Source organism: Uranotaenia lowii, chromosome 1, assembly GCF_029784155.1.
Source record: "Uranotaenia lowii strain MFRU-FL chromosome 1, ASM2978415v1, whole genome shotgun sequence".
In the NCBI taxonomy this organism is placed as follows: domain Eukaryota; kingdom Metazoa; phylum Arthropoda; class Insecta; order Diptera; family Culicidae; genus Uranotaenia; species Uranotaenia lowii.
The window spans coordinates 14,037,700-14,057,447 of record NC_073691.1 but is presented as its reverse complement, the minus strand read 5'-3'; the positions used below and the strand labels follow the sequence as shown (position 1 = coordinate 14,057,447).

The following is a 19,748-nucleotide window of genomic DNA, read 5'->3' as shown; positions in this document are numbered from 1 at the left end:
TCATTCCTCCTTTGATTCCAGCTATCGGTATTTCATCCAGTGCAACAAGCAGTCAGTGGCTTGTTTAGCGTCATCAGCACTTTTAAATTAAGTTTAGTTTCGTTGTCAGGTGATTTCACACCTATATCTTCCAGCTCAAAGTCACACGTTTGATGGGATTGTGGAATTGTAGTTAGTTGATTGAGTAAACGTGCTCACTCAGTAACAAAATAGGAAGGCAATTCTGCTCAAGGTTTGCTTTAATGATTTCCAATGATAATCTGCCGTGAGCCGTTGTAGCTTTTTCGAAAAAATTCCATTGTACTTTCCGAAGGTTTTGGAGAATGCAGTTGAAATCTTATGTAGAACTAACTTTTGAAATTACTTTATTAAAAGTCAACTTCCTGTATTGAATTAAGCCTAAAAGTTTTTCGAAGGGATCGGTATATCTTCTTAACCTTCCAAAGCCGTTCGCTAAATATCCGTTTCGGGGAAATATGCGTTGTAATTTGATTTCGTTCTCCTGGCTGTAAATGTTAACCGATTTTGATGATATTATATTCATTGTGTAGGTAATTTATTCTAATTACTCAACATTTCAAAATAAAGTCGATATGTATTACCAGGATTTCAGAAACTGGTTCAGAAAGTAAAAAGTCCGAAAAATCAATTTTATTTTTAAAATACTCATAACTTCTGACAGCTTTTCTGTAATTAATTATTTCATTGATGTTTGAAATTGTCAAGAATCCATCTATCCGACAATGTATAAATATGTTGGGGTCCAATGAAAGTTTTTACCGCTATGACAGATCTTCCGGTAGAAAAAATTCTTACTTAAAAACAACGACATCCAGTTTTTGCTTTGCTTAGCTGTATTTCATTTCTCAATGAACCGATTTTAAAAACTTAAATTTTAGTTTTTTGGCGTTAATTTGATCATTATTTTCATAGAACATACTTGGTCTGTCAAAACTACCAGTTCATCAGTATATTGGAATGATGATAAAGATGTTTGAAATGTGCGCTTCGGGTCATATTGACCCGAACGGCTTTGGAGGGTTAAAAAGGTAACTTTTTCAGATACCCATCTTTGACAGCATTCAGCACGAATATATCAAACAATATTGTTTATTACAACGATACCAAACTTTTGGTGAATCCTGAATGCAAACGATGATAATTTCCACCAGATTGTTCACAAATTGTTCAGATTTGCCATGATTTTTCCATTTTTTAATCACTAATAGGAATACCGACAGCTCTCTTCAAACATTTAATTCCCAAGAGAGGAACTGGAATATCTTTGAAGCAAGAGGGATGTACCTATTCGAACAGATTATTTGGAACTTATTTCAGTAGTGTCGCTTTTAGGCATATTGTAATATTGACGTAGCTACCAGAGCAATATTTTCGCCGAGCCGTTCAGTTTCAAATGAGCTTTTCCTAAGCCAAATTTAAAGCATCAACAGTATTGAACAACTTGAAACCCATCATAATTTTATATGTATAAATGTAATTAGAAAACGAGCTGGCAACAAGTTCAAGTTTTTCAGTTACTTTAGTGTTCAGTTCAACTATGATCAGTTCAACTCTTTGATAAAATAAATTCTAAACATTGTTTATTTCATTTAAATTTGCTATAGCAATAAGTTATTCGATTCGAATATCCTGTAGAACGAAAAAAAAGTATAATCTTAAGCCTCAACTATTTTCTAAAATCTAACTTAATTGTAAAGGAAACGAATCTCTGCGATGGAAGACTGCATCGATTTGCCTCTGAAGTTAGAGATGATTTTGTTGGCCATCTCTTCGATCGATTCAATGCCCGCAATCTGGTGAAGATCTTCGGTGCTGTGCCACGGTGGGAGCCTCAATATCATTTTCAGAACTTGTTCAAACAAGTTAGAGCAAGTTCACTGGTGTTGGGAAAAAGTGGTAGAAATTTTGTCACTTTTAGCACATTTTGAAAATTTTGACATACAAAAACATTTTGAAGATCTGTGGTCTTCCAATTTTTTTACAACACGTGTTGTAGTTTCGCATGCTGTGATGCAAAAACAGCAATATTTCTATCACAAACGGTCTTCCAAAAAGAGAAAAAAAAATGTGCATTTAAATGTGCAAATATGCTTTTTGAATTTGACATGAAAAGTAAAAAATGTTAGAATTTTTCAGGAACAGAGCAAATGAACTCCGATTTTTTTCTCAAAAATTTTAAGGGTAAATGGTACAGAATTTTAAGACTTAAAAATTTCAAATGTTTTCCTGTTTGTTTTCAAACTAATATTCAAGTCTAGTAAAAAATAATGATTTCAGTTTGGTAGGTACCTATTAAGATAAAGGATTCAAAATTTTTTTTTTTATTTTAAAACGTTTTCGAAGTTGATTTTTAGTATACCAGTAATATCCTGTTGATTTTTATAAAATCATGGTTTAAGAGAATAAATTGTTATATCAAAATACTGGTTCAATTTGTTTGTATTTTTTTAAGTAGGTTCAAAAATCTGATTTCTAAATTTAAGAATTCTGCAGAATGAGCGATCATTCAAACGTCCGGAAATAATACCAGTTTTTTTTTTAACTGGTAGCTATCAAATTGTACCGTAATAATATGGCCTTTCGCTTACCTTGATGATCAGCTCAATCTCTGGCACGTCTCCGTTGCGGGTTCCGTTTTCCTGGTTCTCGTCCGACATTCTGGTGGCGGCTTGGATACGGGTTTTAACTTTCCTTGGAAATATTCCGATTGCCCGGACAAAATCCACTCACAACGATTATCCAACCAGAACCGCGTATTCTTCACCCGAACTTGATTGACCCTTTTTATTTCGCCCTAAACTTCAGAGACACTCTCCGCGGATTGGTATTCGGTTTCAATTTTGCGAAATTATCATCCAGCACAGACACAAGCGGAACTTTGTCGCAGTATATTTTGCTGCTTTATTTCTCCAATGGCGATGATGGTGACTATTCTCGGACGGGCTTTGGCCACTTTTAGTGGTGTGTTAGTGGAACACAGAAACGCGGAAACCCACTCGCGGTTTCACTTGCGCCCTTGCAGAGGAAAGTTATCCCTTGAATAAAAAAAAATAACCTTACTTAACTCTTCACGGGAAAATCTTGGCTACAAGCCGGCTTCTGGAAACGGAAACTAAAGCCGGGATTTTCCACGGTAGGTCACACACAAAGAGACGAGCTGGCGACGCGGAGAAGCTGGAGGGAAACGCCCGACGACACACGGACGGACGGAAGGGACAACCGGGCGAGCCGAGCACTTGAAACTTTTTTCTTTGCTTCTTGCGAACCACAACCACTCAATCACCTTTGGAGCTACTGATGCAACGGAAAAATTCCAATTCGACTTCTCGACACGATGACAGTTGGAAAAGAACTGACTGACTGAACTTCCAGTCAGCTCGCTCACAGCGAGCAATCCAACTGGAAAGGAAACAGCAAAAAAAAAACGAAGAGAGTGTAAAGTTCTCTAATCTGATGAACAATTTTAACAATAATTCAACTAAAAAAGGGCCAATTTGTAATCATTTTAGACAAAAATCCTTCAAAAAGGGTATTTGAGCTGTATTTCATGCATTTTTATTGACTAAAGTTTTGTTATTTAAAGTTTTGAATGTTTCAAACATTTCGAAGTTCCAACCGATCTAACGTCATCAGTGGACGTTCCAGTTTCTGTTAGCAATTTTTCGCTCAAGAGAGCCCAACGAGAGAGACTTCAATTTCGCGCACACCCATGGCGCTCCTGTGCTGTGTGCGTGTTGCGTATATTTTGAGCATTTTGAGTGAAAGGGACCCTGTCGAAAAGTGATAACATACGTTAAAGTTATGGAACCTAAATTTGATCAAATTTGTATGAATTTTTAAAAATATTTTCAGAATGTTGGATCCAAGGTCATTAAAATACTATTCTATTTATTCTTTTTACCCCTATATTTATTCATCTAACTGCTCTTTGGTTTGTACCAAAACTTGTATGGATCTGTATAGGAATTTATATTCATGAATATAACTGCAGTTTCTTGATCCTATCAAAATATTATTGTAACTTGTAGACAAAACCGCACGTTTACATTGAAAACACATTTTCAGGAACTCGTGACCAAAATTTGGTTTCGTTACATTGTACAATGGTTCCAAAAAACTTTGATTCATAGTTATTTTATTCTAACAAATGCTCATCATTCCCCATTTCTTTCTTCTAAAAACATCCTCTCTCAAAATGCGCCACCATTTCTGTATATTTTTATAACACATACATTTCTGTATATTTTTATACCATGGATCTGTATAGGAATTTATATTCATGAATATAACTGCAGTTTCTTGATCCTATCAAAATATTATTGTAACTTGTAGACAAAACCGCACGTTTACATTGAAAACACATTTTCAGGAACTCGTGACCAAAATTTGGTTTCGTTACATTGTACAATGGTTCCAAAAAACTTTGATTCATAGTTATTTTATTCTAACAAATGCTCATCATTCCCCATTTCTTTCTTCTAAAAACATCCTCTCTCAAAATGCGCCACCATGTTTATACAGATCCATGTGTTTCCGAATTTAGAATAACGGTTTTTCCTGGGTGACGTTCAAGAGTAAAATGTTGAAGCTTTCAGATTTGGATTAAACGGGATTTGATTCAGTGATAATCCTTAAGTTATAAAATGTATAAGAATAAAAATATTTTCCATGCATTTACGAATAATATTAAGACCATCAGGGATGAAAAAACTAGCTGGATTTTATCCCATAAGAAATAAGGACCACGCCCAAATTATTCAATTTTTTCAGTATTTCTTTGGAATACTATACAAAAAGTCAACTCCAAAGTCGGAACAAAAATTAAATTTGGACGAAATTCTTAATCTATCTATCAGGGGTATTCCAATATGGTTAAATGAAATACGATTTTATACTTTACATTCAACAATCTGAATCTTTTACCAATTCAGGCTCTCAGTGGTATAACCATTTTATATAAGAAACATTCAGATTGGAAATAAATTCTCAGTTCAAATGTTTAGAGATTTCAAATTTAAAATATTTGCAAAACATTAGATTTCAAATTGCAAAGCCAAAATACAAATTCATCTGTTGAATTCAAAGCATTCCAAATAAGAGATTCAAAGTAAGAAATTGGGACTTATTTACGGCGTGTTCGTAAATTGATTTTTTCTATCGAAGTGATTTTTTTATCGATGCTGGCGTTCGTAAATTCCAAACAAACGTATGCAAAAGCAGATGGAAAGTGATTTGACATCTACCAACCAAATCAATCGACTGATGCATCACCCAAAAAAATCAACGCGCCGTTAGTGGTATGAATAAGGTTTAGCAATTGCTTCGGTAGCTTTTACTTAAGCCCGGTTTACAGTTCTTGTGAACTCGAACTCGAACGTGAACGGGAACTCACCACAGTGAAAAAATATTCCGCAGTGAAATGTCAAATCGGTCAAATCATCAAAATTAGCAAGAGGTTTGTTCAATTACAGGTAGAAATTGGTTTCGATCCGTAAATGACAGATCATTCAACCAATGTTTTGATCGATAAATACTTGTCGAACCAATGCTCAAATTTAAATTCAAATTTCTCAAAAAACATATTGTTCTTCTTCAAAACATATTCAGCTTTGAAAACGATTGATTTAATAAAATAACCCCAAAGTTCTTATCTTTGAATACAATGAATTTAAATTAAATTTTATGAATTTAAAGTACTCCCAAAAAGTATTTATCGATCAAGGAGTAACGAGCTTTAGCGATTCGTTTCTTTTGAAAAACTTATTGAAAGGTCGTTATGAATAAAACTTCTACAAAATAACCATTTTTTGTTCTGTATTTAAAATTGACTAACAAAAATTTCAAAACTACTTTTAATTAGTGAAACAATTGTAAAAGTTTTTATTTAATTAAAATGCATCAGTACACTTTTGTTCGTTAATTTTTCTGCTTTTCAGTTCTTCTTAAAACACATTATTTTTTAATGATTTCATAAATTTTTATAATTATTTCCATACCTTTTCTGAAGCACACATTTGAACAAAGCGGAATCTATTTTTTTATTTCAATGGACTCTGGTCATTCGATGATCCTCATTTACATTTGTTCGTTGAGAAGCTCTTCCAACAGGTACATTTATTCGTCGAGAAACTCTTCCAACAGGTGCAATTAAATGATACCCAAGTGTAGGGTTTTACTTTAAACGTTGAAATATATACACATCTTAAAATGATACTACCTTGAGAGTTCTATGCATCTTGGGAAATGATGCTACCTGGGAGGGAGAATGATGACAGGCAGGATAAATAATCAACATCCAGAACGGATTCCAATGTTTACATTGAAAGAGTGTGGATGCTCGTTTTTTCAATTTGGATTTTTGGCTATTTTAAACTGTTGTATTGTCATTATTATTAAGAAGAACTGTGATAATTTTAGCGATAAATTCACAAGTATACCTTCTGTGATAAATAAGTGACCGTACTAAGATGAGTGGCGAGGATGCTGCTCCAGACGGAGCAGCATCAGTACTTAACCTCAATCAACCGATACTAAATCCAGGACAAGAAAGGATGGAAGAAGACATGGAAACAACCAGCAGAGGAAAGGATCACGTCGACGCAGCAAGTAGAAAAATATTTAAAAACTACAATTACCAAAATGGGGATTGCCGTCCGTATCGCGTAATAGTAGAGAACACAGATGTAGAAAAACGAAAAGTTGTTAACAGATTACAAATAGGAATAATGCTACACCAAAATGGTTTTGACAAATGTATCGATGATATCAGGAAGACAGCTAGAAATAAAGTAACAGTGTACGTAGGAAATATTAAAGATGCCAACAGATTGGCAAATTGCCAGAATCTAAATCTACAGGGATTCAAATCTTATATTCCAAAACAATTCGTCACGGTGACAGGAGTTATTTCTGGTATACCACTTGAAATGAAAGACGAAGAAGTTAAACACTTTATCAAGGCCAAAGCAGAAATAGATTCCGTTTTTCGAATGCATCGCTATAAAGACAAGAAAAAGGAACCCACATATAAAATGGGTGTAGTTTTCCGTACTAATACTTTGCCAAATGACATCAGTATATATTCTGTGATACACAAAGTCCAACCGTACATTAGAAAACCGATAATCTGTTTTAAATGTCTTCGTTATAACCACTTGTCCAAAAATTGTAAAGCGTTGATTGAAAAATGTATGTCATGTGCTGTAGAACACTCGACAGAAAATTCTTGTAACGTTTTAAAATGTTTGTACTGTCCAAATTCTAATCATAAGACGACTGACAGAGTGTGTCCTAGATGGAAGAAAGAAAACGACTTACAAGCAATAATGGCCAAGAAATGCATGACTTATCAGGAGGCAAGGCAGTACTACGAGGTTCCAACTGAAAATATGTTTGACGTTTTGAGGACTACAGAGGATTTTCCAACAATTGCAGAATCATACTCCAGAGTTGCAGCTAGCGGGCGTAATTTTCCACAACAACTCCAACCAAAGCGCAGTGAGTGGAGTTCAAACGACAAGAGAAATAGATCTAAAAAAGAAAATAAAGAACCAAACAAACTTAATGTAGAAACAGATAGTGTACCAGGAGTGGCCAGTATTTTGGGATTAAATCAAAATGAATTCGCCAAAAAACGTAAAATGGAAGAAGAAAAAGAGGAAACAAGAGGCATAGGGATGTTCAATAAGTATAAAACAGGAGAGCTAGAGAGGTTTAAAAAGGAAATTGAGGAAACAATTAAAAAACAATCACAAGAAGAACTGAAACAAATAATTTCAACAATTAGCATGAAATTAGAAACTATTATGAAACCACATGGCACAAAAGGAGGAGAAATATCAGCTTGCATCTTGGGTGAATTAAATAAAATGCTAGGATCTGCAGGAGATAAATAATTTTCACCGGCGATTTCAAGGTGTTACAGGCAAATATTCAAAGTTTATATCGAAACAAAAACGAACTGACACACGAACTGTATACCCAAAATTATGATGCAGCATTGCTTTCGGAAATCTGGGTCAAACCAGAACAGATTTCTACTTTACGATGGAATATTCAAGGCTACCATCGACATCTGGCACCCCGTGCTGACGGGTATGGAGGAGTAGCAATATTCTTGAAGGAGGAATTTAAATTTGACAACATTCAATTACAAACAACAGACGATTTTGAAACACTCGGAATATTCATACCTAAATTAGATCTGGCTCTAGTAGTCGTCTATGTGAACCCAAGAATATCAAACGATAATTTAGAAACAGCCATAACAACACTCTTTAACGAAACAGCTAGATTCGGTAAAGTAGTAGTAGGAGGTGACTTTAACAGTCATAATGTAATATGGGGATGCCAAGAGTCAAACGGTAAAGGGACAATTGTACATGATGCCATAATAGGAGCTAATTTATTACTATTGAACAATGGAGCTGTAACTTACATTCCTCCAGTTTCCAATCAAAGATCTAGTGCTATAGATTTAACATTGTGTTCTATTAATTTATTTAATGTGGTTCAATGGAAAGTTGTTGATAAAAATTTCGGAGGAAGTGGACACCTATTTATTGAGATCTGTCTGGATTTAAGGATAAACCGTAAACAAAAATACTACTACGATAAACAAAAAATATCGGAGGAAATGGCACAGGTTGAGCACTGGGAATTCGAAGACTTGAAAGATCTGTCTAAACTTTCCCAAAATATAACTAAAAAACACAAAAAAATAAGCAAACATACACCAAAATATTACTGGAGCTCGGAGTTGTCACAGCTCTATGAACAAAAACAAAACGCACTACGTAGTTACAATCAATGCTGTAGTAGTGAAAACCTAGTTTTTTGGAAAAGATCTTCTGCTATTTTCTTGAAATCCAAACTTGAACACATTAAAAACAAAATGATAGAACTCTCCAGCTCCATTGATCCTAGAAATTCACATGAAAATTGGAAACTCGTTAGACGATTAAAATTCCTCCCTGTTACCAACCCTAAAAACAATTCTATAAACACCAGCAAGGATATGGCTTCACAGTTTCTCACCAGCAACTTTGGCCCATCAAATTACAGAGAACCTCTCTCGCCAGCAAACAATACAAGAACATCCATATTAACCTATCGACATTGGAAAAACTTCATAAGAAACAAATCCCCAACATCATCACCAGGTACAGACTATATAAACTATAATGCATTAAAAAATTTAGATCTACAATCAGTTACAAAAATAATAGAATTGCTAAACGGAATGTGGCAAAAAGCAACTCTAGACGATCACCTAAAGGAAATAAAAATTATCCCTATATTAAAGCCCAACAAACCACCGAATGAAATAAGTTCCAGCCGACTTATAGCGCTTTTACCAACCGTTGTAAAAATATTAAATGCAGCAGTATTAGTAGACATCCAACAAACGTGTGAAAAGAACAATGTCATCCCAGATTTATCTTTTGGTTTTCGCAAAGGTATGTCTACTGAGCATTGTATTACGTATGCAACAAACCTAATCAAAGCAGCACGAAGAGCCAACTATACCACAATTGGTGTCTTCTTTGATTTTTCAAATGCTTTTAACACAGTCGACATTGATAAATTATACAATATCATGATACAAAATGGTTTCAACGAAGATACATGCACATGGATCTACAACTTTTTAAACAACCGGAAAACCCTCATTCACACCGATCAAGGAATTGTCAGCCAAACTATTTGTACTGGAGTACCACAGGGCGATGTTATGTCACCTGTTTTATTCAATATTTACACAGCTTCTTTGCATAATACAAACCTCGACCCAGATATAACAACTTTACAGTTTGCAGATGATTTTTTAAAAATTGTCAAAGCAAAATCTTTAGAAAAGGCCATTAACAAGATGCAATCTGAAATAAACCGATTTATGGCAAAAGCTACGGAGTTAGGATTACGTCTTAATAGCTCAAAAACAAAGGCAATGCTATTTAAAGAAAGTGATAAACAACTCCACTTAAGAATGGGAGGAGAAACCCTAGAAACAGTGAGGAGCTACAAATATTTAGGTATAACACTTGATCAGGCACTCAGATACGGTATACATGTTAAAATGCTGAAACAAAATGTGCTGGACAGACAAAACATGCTAAAAATAATCAGTGGTATAAGATATGGTGGCACACCAAGAGTGATGATGCTGTACCATAGAGCTTTGTACGGGAATTATTTGAATTACGGCGCAGTAATCTATGGAGGAACAGCTAAGAAATATTGTGACATGTTAGAAGTAACGAATAGACAATGTCTGAGAATTGCTACAGGATGTACTAAAACTACACCAATTAACACATTAGCAGCAATAGCTGGAGAAGAACCGCTGACATTCAAACGCACTTATTTAGCAAAAAAACGTATTGCCTTGCATATCCATCATAACGATCTAATTGCACAACAACTACACTCTTTAGATTTGGACAACGTTCAAAGTGAAGCAAAGTACACTTTTCTAGAAAGAATTTACATTAAAAACATACAAGAATTTCAAACGATATACACAGAAACAAAACCAGAAATAGAAATAAGAGTCGAGATAGAAGATCAAATGATAGGCTCAAGAATGAAAAAGAATGAAACATCTCCAATTGTTATGAAAAAACTGGCCCAAGAAATGATAAACAACCATTATAGTCACCGTGACCAATGGTACACTGATGCTTCTAAAAGTACGAACAAATGTGGCATTGGAATTTATGACGCTTCTTCCGATACAAAGATAAGCATTTCCTTAGTAAATAATGTTAACATTGCAACTGCAGAACTTTTAGCTATAAGAGTAGCTTTAGAACAAATACACAACGAAGAAGGAACTGGAGTTGTAATTTTCACCGATTCCCAGTCAGCCTGCAAAATTTTAAAAAGGGACATTATAAACAAAAAATTTGATCAAGTCACGCACGACATATGCTCACTAGCTACAACAAAAAATGTAAAAATCCAATGGATACCCTCACATGTCGGAATAGAGGGAAATGAACATGCAGACGTTCTAGCAAAACAAGGATTAGACGGACCAATATTACTCGAGAACAAACTGAGACTTGATGATGCATACATGAGATACAAATCAGAATCACTCGAATCCACGAATTTATGGTACAGGAACATGGTGCACAATGAAAGTAAAGGAATCAAATTTTATGAACTACAATCAAATTTCTCTACCAAACCCTGGTATTGGGATATCGAACTAAGCAACATTCAAATTCGCACTTTGAATCGCTTACTAAGTGGCCATGACTATTCACCCTATTATTTAGGAGTGATGAAAATTCGAGACACAAAATTGTGCGAACTATGCAACACGAATTTTACCACCGAACATGCACTTCTCAAATGCATTCAATTCAATCATATAAGGAATCACTATGATTGGGATCGTTATTCCAATCTGATCGAAATTATTCAAAATTTTGAAGTTACAAAACTAAAGGAAATCCTCAGTTTCCTAGAGAAAGCTCGCATGAAAATTTAGAAAAACAGAAAGTTTGATCGAAAATTATGGAAAAAAGGAGCATCCCTACGAAAAAACGAAAATCAACATATAAACAAGTAGTGGTGATATAGAGTATAAAACTCTCTGCCAATCAAACAGATCCATACATACATACATGACAGGCAGAGGAAGACTAGACAGAGAGTTCTAGAGTACGAGGGTGTGAAGACGGACAGTAAAACGTGAAGGCAGAGATTTGTACAATAACGAGGAAGCGGAAATTACAGTATCTTATAGTTGGCGACGAGGAATTAAAGGAGAAGCAAAGGTAAGTGGAAAAGCATTTTTTAACAACGTCGGGTTGTGATTATATTGCTTGCTAGTGAATTGTTAGTTTTTTTCGCAATCAACGATTTTTTTTTTCGTTCGAAAAAACTGATTGATGACGAAGAGGGCGGAATCCGGGCCCCAAAGTGACGCAGTAAGATGGCTACTATAATACTTGTGCGATTGAAAAGAAGTGTTGCTAGATGTATGGAATAGTTTGAAAGAATTTTTTTACTGAATAGATCCGAATTTTGTGTTTTCTGGTGCTTTACCATAAGTGCCGGGAGCCTTGTGTGGTAGGAACAAGCTGGATGCAATGCGTTAGTGACTAGTACCGGAAGTTTTGAAGAATTATTGATGGATGTTCTGAGTGATTAAAGTGAAAATTGTCGGGTGTTATGCACACTCAAACTTGAGTCGGGAACCAAGTGTAGATGAAACATAGCTCGTGGCTATGGCTGATATGAATAAAGCTCCAGTAATTGCTTTTGCTATTGTCGAGCAGTTTTGTAAGTCAATTACTTCGAATGGCATACATATTTTTAATCCGGAGCAGGTTGAAAGTAAACATTCTACTCTGCTTTTTCAAATCTAGTTGAGCAAATGCTTTCAACATTTGCCATTCTAAAATTCGAGCTAAGTAAAAGCAATCGAAGCAATTGCTATTTTTTTATTCATACCACGTTATGTGTGATTGGAATGGAAAATAGCTGGGTGCTATGCTGCAGACACTTGAGCCGGGAGCCTAGTGTGAAAAAAAATAGCTGGGCGCTATAGTGACAGATACTTGAGCCGGGAGCCAAGTGTAAGGACAACATAGCTGGGGGCTATGTGTGATCGAAGTGGAACATAGCTGGGTGCTATGCTCACTGACACTTGAGCCGGGAGCCTAGTGTGAGAAAATAGCTGGGTGCTATGCTGCAGACACTTGAGCCGGGAGCCTAGTGTGAAAAAAAAATAGCTGGGCGCTATAGTTACTGATACTTGAGCCGGGAGCCAAGTGTAAGGACAACATAGCTGGAGGCTATGTGTGATTGGAGTGGAACATAGCTGGGTGCTATGCTCACTGACACTTGAGCCGGGAGCCTAGTGTGAGAAAATAGCTGGGTGCTATGCTACAGACACTTGAGCCGGGAGCCTAGTGAGAAAACAAAAATAGCTGGTTGCTAAAGTGACTGATACTTGAGCCGGGAGCCAAGTGTAAGGACAACATAGCTGGGGGTTTAGTGCAACTGAAGTGAAACATAGCTGGGTGCTAAATGCTTACTGAAACTTGAGCCGGGGGCCTAGTGTAGAGAAAAAAAAATAGATGGGCGTCATGCCTTATGTGTAATATTGATAGCTGGATGCTCTGGGATTAATGCAAAACATATTTTTTGAATGCTCAGTGGGGAGATAGGGTTACCATAAGTTTATTTTTTCAAAAAAAAAAAAAAAATAAATAAATAAATAAATAAAAAAAATAAAATAAAATAAATAAAATAAAAATCGTACAATGGGCCATCATCTTTGCATTGTTTAAAGGATCTGTTGCTGGGTGCAATATTTGAGTTTTTCTTTTGCCTGTTAGTGCCTGTGTTGAACTTCAGGAAAATATAGCCGGACGTTATGTGTAGCATAATTGATACTGATGAGTTATCAAAAGGTACAAAGTTTTTTTCGGTTTCTTTCATTGCAGATGGAAGAGAACCGGCCGTTGCCTATGTTCCGTTGCGAACAGATTGAAAGTAAGAAGTTAGCGAAAGCTTGGCGAGAATGGAAAGGCTCGTTAGAGTATTATTTTGATTCTTATGAGATTAATGACCAGAAGATCAAGCGGTCTAAAATGCTTCATCTTGGAGGACCGCAACTCCAGAAAGTTTTTAGAAGTTTGGAAGGTACGGAGGATTTTCCTGTTGTCTTGCTTGAGAAAAGATACTACGATCTAGCTATCGAAAGATTGGATACTTATTTTAAGCCTCGTAGTCAAGACGTTCTTGAGCGGCACATTCTACGTAATATGAAACAGGGCGCCGAAGAACGTTTTTCTCATTTTGTCTTACGTTTGCGACAGCAGCTAAATGACTGTGGTTTGGAGAAATTTACTGACGAAGCTCGAAGCATTGTTGAAGAGCTTATGATTATTGATGTGATTGTAGAAGGCTGCAATTCACAGGAATTAAAACGTAAGATTTTAGAGAAAGATCGATCCCTAGCTGATATCGAGGCGTTGGGTGAGTCACTGGAGAGCGTTAACATCCAGGAGAAAGAGATGAAGGTTGGCTCTAAGACCGAAGTAGCTGGACAATCTGAAATCTGCAAAATCAAATCCGAAAAATCAACATCTGATCGGCGTCAAGAAAGATTTGCGAAACGTTTTGTTCCGCGCCAAAACAAAACGGTTGAGAATAAATCTGGAGTTATTTGCTACGCATGTGGTCGATACAGTCACATTTCAACAGCCTCAGAATGTCTTGCGAAAGGACAACAATGTCGTAAATGTCAGAAAATGGGACATTTTGAAAACGTCTGCCGTAAACGTTCGTTGTACACGAAGGGTAAATCACCGCCGAAAAAAGTCCAAGCCATCGAGGATGTGAGTGTGCCAAATGATGGAGCGCAAGTAGAATCCGAAAATAGCAACAAAGTCTACTACACTTTCTACACAGGGAGTCAGGCCAACGTGTTCAATTGTAAAATTGGTGGCACAATGGTGGAAGTTTTCATCGACTCGGGTTCTGAAGTGAACTTGATAACAACAGAAACGTGGGAACAAATGAAATCCCACCAGGTCGTCGTGTCTAACTGCAAGAAGGGAAGTGACAAAATTTTGAAAGCCTATGGTAGTACGGATCCGCTCCATATTTTGGGCACGTTCGAAGCAGTGGTTGAAATAGGAAATAAATCAACTGATGCGATTTTCTTCGTCGTTGACGGTGGTCAACGAAACTTACTGGGAGACGCTACATCGAAGACTTTGGGCATCCTTAAGATCGGTCTTGAAGTTAAAGCAATCACGGAAACTGAAAAAATTAAACTTGCTCCGTTCCCCAAAATTTCTGGCGTGAAAGTTCGTATACAGATGGATCCCAATGTAAAACCGGTGTTCCAACCTCTGCGGCGGGTACCGATCCCTCTTGAGACCGCCATTAACGAGAAATTGGAGGAGCTTCTGAGGCGTGATATCATCGAGGTTAAACGTGGCCCTGCGACTTGGGTTTCCCCGCTAGTGGTAGCTACGAAAGCTAACGGTACAATTAGATTGTGTGTCGATCTGAGACGTGTGAATCAGGCAGTCGTTCGAGACCGTCACCCAATGCCGGTAATTGAGGAAGTAATTGCTAAAATCGGAAAAGGTAGAATTTGGAGCGTCTTAGATGTGATGGATGCATTCTTCCTATTGGAGCTGGATGAAGAATCTAGAGATATTATGACATTCATCACCCACCGTGGATTGTACAGATTCAAACGTTTGCCTTTTGGGCTTGTTTCCGCACCGGAAATTTACCAGCGGACAATGGACGAGATTCTAGCAGACTGCGAGGGTACATACTGGTATCTCGATGATGTTGGTATTGAGGGCAGTACTATGGAAGAACATGATGCCAGATTGGAGAAGGTTCTTCAGAGGTTCAAGGAAAGGGGAGTTGTCCTCAACTGGGCGAAATGTAAATTTCGCGTTTCTGAATTTGAGTTCCTCGGTTATAAAATAGCTCTACAAGGTATAACACCATCTGATGTCAAACGCGATGCACTAGCGACTTTCCGCCGTCCAGTCAATGAGAGCGAGGTCAGGAGCTTCTTAGGCTTGGCAAATTACATGGGGAAATTCATTCCAAACTTAGCAGAACTTGATGAACCGCTCAGGAGGTTGATTCAGAAAGGAATTAAGTTTCAGTGGGGAGCAGCTGAAGAAAAAGCATTTATTGATATAAAATCTTCGCTTTCGCGGGCAAGCTGCCTTGGATTCTTCAACTCGAAAGATGATACCTCAGTGTTCGCGGACGCTAGTCCAGTCGCTTTAGGGGCGGTTCTTGTCCAAACAAATGGAAAGCAGGAGGCTAGAGTTATCTGCTACGCTTCAAAATCGCTCACGGAGACAGAGAGGAGATACTGCCAGACCGAGAAGGAAGCCCTGTCGTTAGTTTGGAGCGTTGAAAAATTCCAAAACTACCTGATAGGTAGACAATTTAATCTATTGACAGATTGCAAAGCTCTGACTTTTTTATTTGCCCCTACCTCCAAACCATGTGCTCGCATTGAACGTTGGGTACTACGGTTACAAAGCTTCCAGTATAAAATAATTTACATACCTGGTCACTGTAACATTGCCGATGTCTTATCACGGTGGACCACGTTCACCCCACAAGCATTCGATGAATCTGAGGAACTAATAATCAAGGAGATAATCTCATCCGGAACGAATACTTTTGCACTGACTTGGGCAGAAGTAGTTTCCGCCAGTCGTGTTGACCCGACAATAACCCTTGTTAAAGAAGCCTTAACTACAGATAATTTCGATAATTTACCATTATGTTTCAAAGTTATATTGACTGAGTTGTGTTTTGTCGATAATGTTCTGCTCAGAGGTGATCGTATAGTAGTACCTAATAAGTTGCAGCAGCGTATTTTGCAGCTTGCCCATGAGGGGCACCCAGGCATCAGGATGATGAAAGCACATCTGCGAGCGAATGTATGGTGGCCTAAGATGGACCAACATGTAGAAACTTTTGTAAAGGCCTGTCGTGGATGTGTGCTTGTGTCCGCTCCTAACCCCCCAGAACCTATGACTAGAAAAGAGCTACCATCGCGTCCCTGGGAACACATCGCGATCGATTTTCTGGGACCACTCCCCGAGGGGGAAAATCTTTTAGTGTGTATTGACTACTACAGTCGATATCTGGAGGTAATCGAGATGCAGGAGATTACAACGAAAAGTGTCATCAAACAGTTATTAATATTATTCTCTCGTTACGGCATTCCAAGTTTTCTGCGAGCAGACAATGGGCCTCAATTTTCGTCAGAAGAATTTCGTTCTTTCTGTGACGAACAGGGTATCCATCTAGAAAGTACAATACCATACTGGCCGCAAATGAACGGCGAAGTGGAGCGCCAGAACCGTTCAATCTTGAAACGCCTAAGAATTTCGCAAGAGCTCGGGAAAGATTGGCGAAAGGAATTGTATCAATACCTTCTTACATATCATTCAGCGATCCATCCTACGACAGGACGATCGCCTGCTGAGTTGATGTTGGGACGACGATTGCGCTCAAAGCTGCCGGGTGTACCCTCTTTAGTCGGAAATGATGAAGAAGCGAGAGATCATGACATGATTGAGAAGGAAAAAGGAAGATTGTACGCGGATCATCGTCGGAGAGCGCAGTACAGCGAAATTGAGGTGGGAGATCGAGTACTAGCCAAACGGATGAGAAAAGAAAACAAGCTTAGTTCTGACTTCGCTCCGGAAGAATTTGTGGTTATGAAAAAGAAAGGGACCGATGTCATGATTCGTTCATCATCATCCGGGAAAGAATTTAGAAGAAGTGCAGCACACCTAAAAGTCATTCCTCACGAATCAACGGATGGTGAGACTTTAGAGTCTATCCCTGTTCCGGACGAAGTACCCATTGAAGAATCCCCAATAGTTTTGGACCAAACGCAAAACGAAAACCAAACTGATGCTAGTAAGCCAACCCAGAGATCAGTTAGGGTTAGGTCAGAACCAACTCGACTTAAAGATTTCATCACATATTAACGGTAAGAGCAAACGCACCAATAAGTGAGTATACGCGGCCCGGTTTTGCTCATTTCAGCGGACCGGTTTTGGGATACACACTCTTTCGCGCACCGGGCGGTAGCATAATTATTTTTAAATTTAGCATTGCACTGAGAAAACTTTTGAAGAAAATCTTAATCTTAAATTAATACGGACCGAGTAAATTTTCGGAGTCGTCCACCAAACGGCTCTTCTTATGTTACATGATCATTTTTGGTCATAAAATACGATGCTTCGAGTTTGTTTATCTGAAATTGAGTGAGAGAGTCCTGAACAATATAAAATACAAAATAAATAACTCACCATCAGAACCAGCAATTGCACTTTCTCGTTCAATTCCTGGATAAACCCGAAAAAATGTAACGAAATTGCGAATTTAACTGGTTATTAAAAAAAAATCCATCCACAATTTTAATCTCATACACATTTTTTCTTAAAATGAATATCAACAAACATACACACGCTGCGACGTCGTTTGTTTAATTCTGCTTAAATCTTTAACTTCTTTTTCCAACCAACGTGCTGACTGAAATAGTTGCTGTTCCGAAAAACTGGGTCCCATTAGTTGCAAACTTATTGAGAGACCTCGTTTCGAAAGCCGAATTGGTAGGGACAGTAATGGAATGCCACCCATACGGTTGGATACAAAAATCCTGCACAGCGCACTGGTCTCGATTATTCTTACTCCGAGAAAAATCCTTGAAGCTTCACTTAAGGTTGTGAAAGTCAGTAAAATGTTTACTACACGGAATGCACAATCAAAACTTTCAGAAAGCAATCGTCGGACTTGAAGGGCTTTTCGGAAATATTTCATGGAATTAGTTTTTGCGCAATAAAAAAAAGTTTCCGCTTTCCGTTCGTTTGTTTAATTCTGCTTAAAACGGTAGAATTTTTTCAGTGCATGTTTGATCTCGCCCCTTTCTAGTGAGCAAATTTGGTGATTTTGTCGGTCCCGACGGCAACGGCCCTATTTTGCTCACCTTCATACTAACCCCCGGTGCGGTATGGAAGTGATTAAACTCGTGAGCATTTTCACTTTGCTCGCGATTGCTGCGGATGCCCTAAGGATCAAATACATTTCTTTCAAAGAAAAAGTGGGGTGTAGGGTTTTACTTTAAACGTTGAAATATACACACAAAACTTTCGGGGCTCCACTTAGCAAAATTTCGCTGTTACTTCCCGTTAGCAAAAATATTTTTTTACTGTTGAGTTAGCAAAAAGCTAAATTTACTTGATTTTAGTAATAAAAAAAGTCATTTTACTTGATTTTAGTAAAACGAAGGTTTTTCAGCCGCTTTGTTCACAGACACCAGCCGCCGCGCCAGTAGGGAGAAAAATAAAAAGCTGTCGCGATTAAGTGCGGTTCCGGATGTTCGTTGCTGATGGTTCTTGTGGTGGCAAACTCCACAACGAAATGGTAGCTGAATCGACACCGGATGCTTACAGGGTAAGGTCTGATCTTAAAGTGTTCAGATTCTATAATTTCTCAATTTCTAATTTGTGTGTTTGTTTTTTTTTCTACCAGGATAAAACCGCAACATGAAGCGCGCCACAGGCCGGTAATGAAGAAGGACCACAACTGGAAATTCAACAAGCTGCATCCGGCAAACACCCCGGTGCTTTCTTTGACGAAGGTGGCATGGCATTTCGCTCGCCAGTAGGTGCGTTCCCAGAATAGGAAAAATGTGAAAAAAATATAAAAAATGTGAAAAATAAATTATAAGTGAATGAAATTTGTGTATTTTATTCAATATTCAAACATTCCCCTGATTCTCCAGAGAAAAAATAAAGAAACATGAAATTACGGATCCGGGCAATCTTTTTCTCCGGTTTTTGCTAGAAATTTGAGTAAAAACTGCGGCGGCTAACTTTTGTACTCGTTTGCTAAAATTTTAGTTAAAAAATATTGCTAAATTGATTGCTAAGTTTCTAGCTGGTCAAATTTGAGCAAAATTTTGCTAATTTCCGGCCTCGAAAATTTGTAGGTTGTAGGTTTTTTTTCATATCACATTATACCCAGAGGACTGAACCAGCTGTCAAATCGCATACAAACGCACCGTACCAAATTTTTGGTACCAGAACGTCAGTGTGGTTCCCGAAATAAAACACTTCACCCCATAACAGGCTCGGAATAGGGTAACATTTTGGTTGCCAAACGCATCTGTTGTTGTCATACTGCAGATT

At 37.5% G+C, this 19,748-nt stretch overlaps 2 protein-coding genes and 1 long non-coding RNA gene across 5 annotated transcripts in view; 2 read left to right on the top strand and 1 right to left on the bottom strand.

Moving 5' to 3' along the window:
* The window catches only part of LOC129738044 (chloride intracellular channel exc-4), a 77,941-nt gene extending 74,578 nt beyond the window's left edge, over positions 1-3,363 (bottom strand). For both annotated transcript variants that reach the window (XM_055729220.1, XM_055729221.1), the window contains exon 1: positions 2,610-3,363. In XM_055729220.1, coding sequence (XP_055585195.1) covers positions 2,610-2,678 — 69 coding nt within the window. In that variant the 5' untranslated portion in view covers positions 2,679-3,363. The remainder of the gene's footprint in view (positions 1-2,609) is intronic.
* The window catches only part of LOC129738043 (uncharacterized protein K02A2.6-like), an 89,830-nt gene extending 72,285 nt beyond the window's left edge, over positions 1-17,545 (top strand). The window contains exons 1-2 of one of the 2 annotated variants that reach the window (XM_055729218.1): positions 11,689-11,810; positions 13,488-17,545. In XM_055729218.1, coding sequence (XP_055585193.1) covers positions 13,488-17,543 — 4,056 coding nt within the window. In that variant the 5' untranslated portion in view covers positions 11,689-11,810 and the 3' untranslated portion in view covers positions 17,544-17,545. Of the gene's footprint in view, positions 1-11,688; positions 11,811-13,487 lie in introns of those variants that run through there. The other variant, XM_055729219.1, reaches the window with a different exon arrangement.
* Positions 17,546-18,666: 1,121 nt separating this feature from the next.
* On the top strand, positions 18,667-19,297 carry LOC129739705 (uncharacterized). The gene is made up of 2 exons (XR_008735944.1): positions 18,667-19,011; positions 19,090-19,297. It is a non-coding gene; the product is annotated as an uncharacterized LOC129739705 (long non-coding RNA).
* Positions 19,298-19,748: the final 451 nt, after the last annotated feature.